The following is a 4,967-nucleotide window of genomic DNA, read 5'->3' on the forward strand; positions in this document are numbered from 1 at the left end:
TTTTTAGAAAATCAGTACCGATTCTGGGCCGAATCGGATCGTATCTGGGGCGCAAAGCATTAAATTTTGCGTCGGGTGTTGGATCAGACCTAATTGCGGGGAAATCATTTAAAGAATCGGCAAAATCGCATCTAAAGGATATTGGCTCTGAAATTAAAGATGATGTAGTTAAAAAAGTGCAAGGCGGATCGGGTATAAAACGAAAGCGACCGAAGAGACTGAAGCAGACGCAGAATAAAAGACGGAAAGTACACGATATATTTTCGGAATAAGAAAAATGGACCCGAATTCCTGCCCCTGCACCAAAAGCGAGCTCGACTTATTTAGCACCGTTTCGACGCAACTGGCCATCGACAATACTACAGAAGTTATTGTTCATCCCGTAGCAACAATATCGGATAGCCGTGCCCCGATAGAATTTTACATATCCGGTTCTGGCGAAAATTATATCGACTTGCATTCGATTTATCTCCACGTTCAAGCAAAAATTATTAAAAACGACGGAACGGACGTTTCTGCCGAAGAAAAGGTCGCACCTGTTAATTATTTTTTAAATAGTTTATTTTCTCAATGCAGCGTGTTTTTAAATGATAAACAAATAATTTCGCAGACTAATTACTGCTACCGATCTATTTTAGAAGCATTATTATTTTATTCAAAAGATGCGCAGGAAACTTTTTTAACGAGCGCATTATTTTATAAAGATACTGCGCAATATATGGACTCGTTAGACGATAATAATGAAGGATTGGCTAAAAGATTTAATATTGCTAAACAAAGTAAATTAATAGATTTAATCGGAAGGCTTCATATCGATTTGTCTAATCAACCTAAATTGTTAATTAATAACGTTGATTTAAGAATTAAATTAGAAAGATCTAAAGACGATTTTGCTCTAATGTCTACCAGCAATAATTATAAAATAATTATAAAAAACGCGTCTTTAAAAATTAATAAAGTAGACGTTAGTTCGTCTGTTCAAATTGGAATAGAAAAAGCGCTGCAAACAGGCATCATAAAAATGCCGTTTCGAAGAACGGATGTAAAAGTTTTTACCCTAAGTAGCGGAATACAATCTACTAATATCTCAAACGCCGTAATCGGCCAGCTGCCTTACAGAATGACTATCGGACTAGTTTCTAATACCGCATTTAATGGAAATGTAAAATATAATCCTTTCAATTTTAAAAATTACAATTTAAATTATATATGTTTATTAAAAGACAACCAAATGTTTCCGCCGCAACCATATTCTCCGAATTATGGAGGAGACGCCTATGGAAGGAATTTTATATCATTATTCGAAGATATAGGATGTATTAATCACCATAAATATACTAACATATCTTACAAAGAGTATAAAGACGGATATACTCTCTACAGTTTCGACTTAACACAGGATCGAGCCGCCTCCGAATCACATAAGAGTATAAATCAAATAGGAAACATCTCAATCGAATTTAAGTTCGCAACGGCATTACTAGAAACTGTAAACGTTATTTGTTTACTCGAATACAATAATACTCTAGAAATCGATGCTTCGAGGACTGTTTTTGTCGATTACTAATGAACACCATCACGCTGTGGAGGCTCGCATCCAGCGATCCGAAAATAAGAGAAACTTTTGGAGGAGTTTTTGCATCGGATGATTTACCTGTTTGCATCGCTAAGTATAAATCGTATATAATTAACTTAGACGAAAGAAATAAACCCGGAACTCACTGGATATCGGTATTCTTTGACGGAAAAATCTGTTTTTACTACGATAGTTATGGGATTAAGCCATCGAAACAGAATATAATAAATTTTATAACACGCAATTCTAAAACTTGTTGCTGGAATAATAACGTTCATCAGAGTTTATATTCGACGAATTGCGGCTATTTTTGTTTGTATTTTCTATATAAAATGAATAGAAACCAATGTTTAAACGAATTAAGTAAAACGGATAAAGTCTATAACGACGAATTTGTACAAAACTTTGTTAAACACCGTTTGTATTTAGCGCGCCCACTTACTGTAACGTATAACCAATGCTGTAATTCAATGAAAAATAATAAAAGCATTTAAAGTGTAAAAAAATTGCTTTATTTTTTCAAAAATAAATTACAGGTGGGGGTATTGCCATATATCTGTAAATAAAAAAACCCGAAATTAAAAAATAAATATAATATTATTTACCGATTTTTATATAAGAATAAAATATATTTACTGTGTTTAAACATGTATGTCTTATACGAAAAAACATCGCACAGAGGACAATGAGCAATAAAACGGGTATGGTCCGTACAGATGTTTAATAGCGAGGCACCATCCTGCGGCCGACGACATTCGTGCGGATAACCCATCCTGTGAATACTACACACCGTTTCTTTCGTCCGTTTTTTGGGAGGAGGGCAGTTGTGAGGGTATTTTTTTAGATGGTTCGGGCATGGAACCCTTATGTCGGAAGATTTCGGCACGCCGAAATCTTCTAGATCGAAGTATGGTATATACACGTTATAAATTTCACTCGTTAAATCTAAAAAATTTTTTTCAATTTTCCCTCCCTTATAATAAAAAATTTTATATTTTAAAAATAAATCATATAAAATTCGACAAACATTTTCACTTTTCTCCCACTCACCAAAAGGCCCTTCTTCGTATGCTAAATAAAGACCGTGTAAATGGTTGCCGAATCTTACATTTTTTTGATTAGAAAAATTTAACCACTCGAAAACAATATTTTCATTATAAAAATTAATTATATCGAATTCGTTCCAATTGCACGCCACATACCCGACCTGACGACATAAGGTATCGAATGCGAGACCCATATCCTTGATTGTAAATACCTCAAAATCTATAATTACTCCTATATTACATTTCTCCTCCTCCCTCGTATAGAAACGGTGTGGATGCATAGTCATCCACGCAGGATGTGAATCTATCCAGTCGTAATCTAATTTATATAAATATATATTATATAAAGAATAAAGAAAACCTTGTTTTTATTTTAGTACTCACATTTAAAATCGCAAGATCCATCGCGGACTGCAGGTATAGCAGAATTTACATTATCTAAAATATTTCTTTTTTTAAAAAAATATATTAATTAAATGTAGATATATATATAAAAATATACTTACAAGCCATCTTCTAGCTGGATGTTTCGAGTTTGATAGAAACTTCTGAGTTCCGAGCGGTATTTATACAAAATTCGAGGGTATAAAAAACTTTCTAGCAACCGAGATCGTTTTCCTTAAACTTTCTAGAGACGTGGAAAATAAATTAGAGGTTTATAATCTATGCCGACGGGTTGCTGAAGGGGTTATGAATGGCACAGTTAGATTATTTTCGCTGTCGACACGACGCAGTTTCCCGGTCAAAAATAAATTACGAAATTAGTTTGTCACTTTTTCCGCGTCAGAAATTAGATTTTTCTGGGACAAAAATTCGCCAAAAGCCTTTCCTAGTCAAAAATAAATTACGAAATTAGCTCGTCGACACTTTTCCCGATCAAAAATAAATTTTTCTGGGACAAAAATTCGCCAAAAGCCTTTCCTAGTCAAAAATAAATTATGAAATTAGCTCGTCGACACTTTTCCTGATCAAAAATAAATTTTTCTAGGACAAAAATTCGCCAAAAGCCTTTCCTAGTCAAAAATAAATTACGAAATTAGCTCGTCGACACTTTTCCCGATCAAAAATAAATTTTTCTGGGACAAAAATTCGCCAAAAGCCTTACGAAATTAGTTTGTCGACACAGTTTCGCTTTTTCCGGGGCTAAAGGGTTTACTAAATTAGATTTTTTTTAGGACAAAAGCCTTACGAAATTAGTTCTGCGACACAGTTTCCTGATAGACAGCAGTCGACTTTCCAGTTCTAACCGGTACAATCCGGTTAGATTAACTGCTATATATACTAGGACCAAGAGACTGTCCGACACATCTTGTCTACTACAAGTATCTCCAATACAACTAAGAAAACATGTCGTCAGATGCTGGTAAGAATTTATTATTTTTTATTATTTTAAAAATATTTTTATTAAATAGTATGTAATTTTAAATTTAGAAAATGAATTTGATTTTACCGTGAAACAGAGCGTCGGTAAAAAGAGGGGTCCGAAACCTAAAATTACCGAAGAACAGGAGTCGAAAAAGCAAAAATTTGACTTAGACCTAAGCGTGCATAATACTAAAACTTTGAAAATTCGGCCATTTAAAATTAAAATATGTGAAAATCAAGTAATGGAGGTTACGGAATTTCAGTCTACTGCATATGTTTCTCTGACAAGAACGAAAGGAAACTATCCGTCTAACAAATACAATATTAATGTTAAGGATTTTAAATTATATAAGAAGGCTTTCGATGCAATGGGCGAACATTTAGACGAAAATGTTTAATTTTATATTAAGAAAGAAAGCTTTTAGAGGATATGCGAAAACATATAGAGCGTTTATTGCAGAAAATGTTGATCCCGCAGTCTTTTTTGAAAAAATAACGCCGACTGTTTATAATATTTTAGCTAGCGATAATTTTGTGTGTAGAAGAAAATTTTTGATAAATTTAAAAACTAAATTTTTAAAATATTTAGAAGATGATATTGCAGAATATCAAGATGTGTATTTTTCCAGCCGTGTTGAGCATATTTTATCCTCGTATATGATTAACGATAAATTAACTAATGCTTTCGATACGATTCTAAATTATATCGACGAATTTATTAAGTATGGATCGGGATGGATACTAAATGAAATTATATTCATAGATATTAATATTGGCATATATAAAAATGAAAGCGGTGGCTGCGGAAATATTATTCTTCCTAAATCTTTAGTTAATAAGCGTTGTGTATTAAATATAAAATGTTCGGACAATCAATGTTTTCTATATTGTATAATTGCACATTTGTATCCCGCAACCGGTAGTAACAGAAATTCTGTATATTTATATAGAAAATATTTAAAATATTTAAATACAAATCG

The 4,967-nt window shown here is 32.8% G+C and overlaps 1 protein-coding gene and 1 long non-coding RNA gene across 2 annotated transcripts; one reads left to right on the forward strand and one right to left on the reverse strand.

The window, feature by feature from the left end:
* Positions 1-277: 277 nt before the first annotated feature.
* Positions 278-1,567, forward strand: LOC136982145 (uncharacterized protein F54H12.2-like). The gene has a single exon (XM_067278568.1). The coding sequence runs from the start codon at positions 278-280 to the stop codon at positions 1,565-1,567; it is 1,290 nt and encodes a 429-aa protein (XP_067134669.1).
* Positions 1,568-2,771: 1,204 nt separating this feature from the next.
* On the reverse strand, positions 2,772-3,145 carry LOC136982144 (uncharacterized). Its single transcript, XR_010881853.1, has 3 exons — positions 3,129-3,145; positions 3,007-3,060; positions 2,772-2,941 (listed from the first exon to the last, which is right to left on the reverse strand). It is a non-coding gene; the product is annotated as an uncharacterized lncRNA (long non-coding RNA).
* Positions 3,146-4,967: the final 1,822 nt, after the last annotated feature.

This window comes from Centruroides vittatus, unplaced genomic scaffold (assembly GCF_030686945.1).
Source record: "Centruroides vittatus isolate TY-2023 unplaced genomic scaffold, ASM3068694v2 contig_812, whole genome shotgun sequence".
NCBI classification, from domain to species: Eukaryota; Metazoa; Arthropoda; class Arachnida; order Scorpiones; family Buthidae; genus Centruroides; species Centruroides vittatus.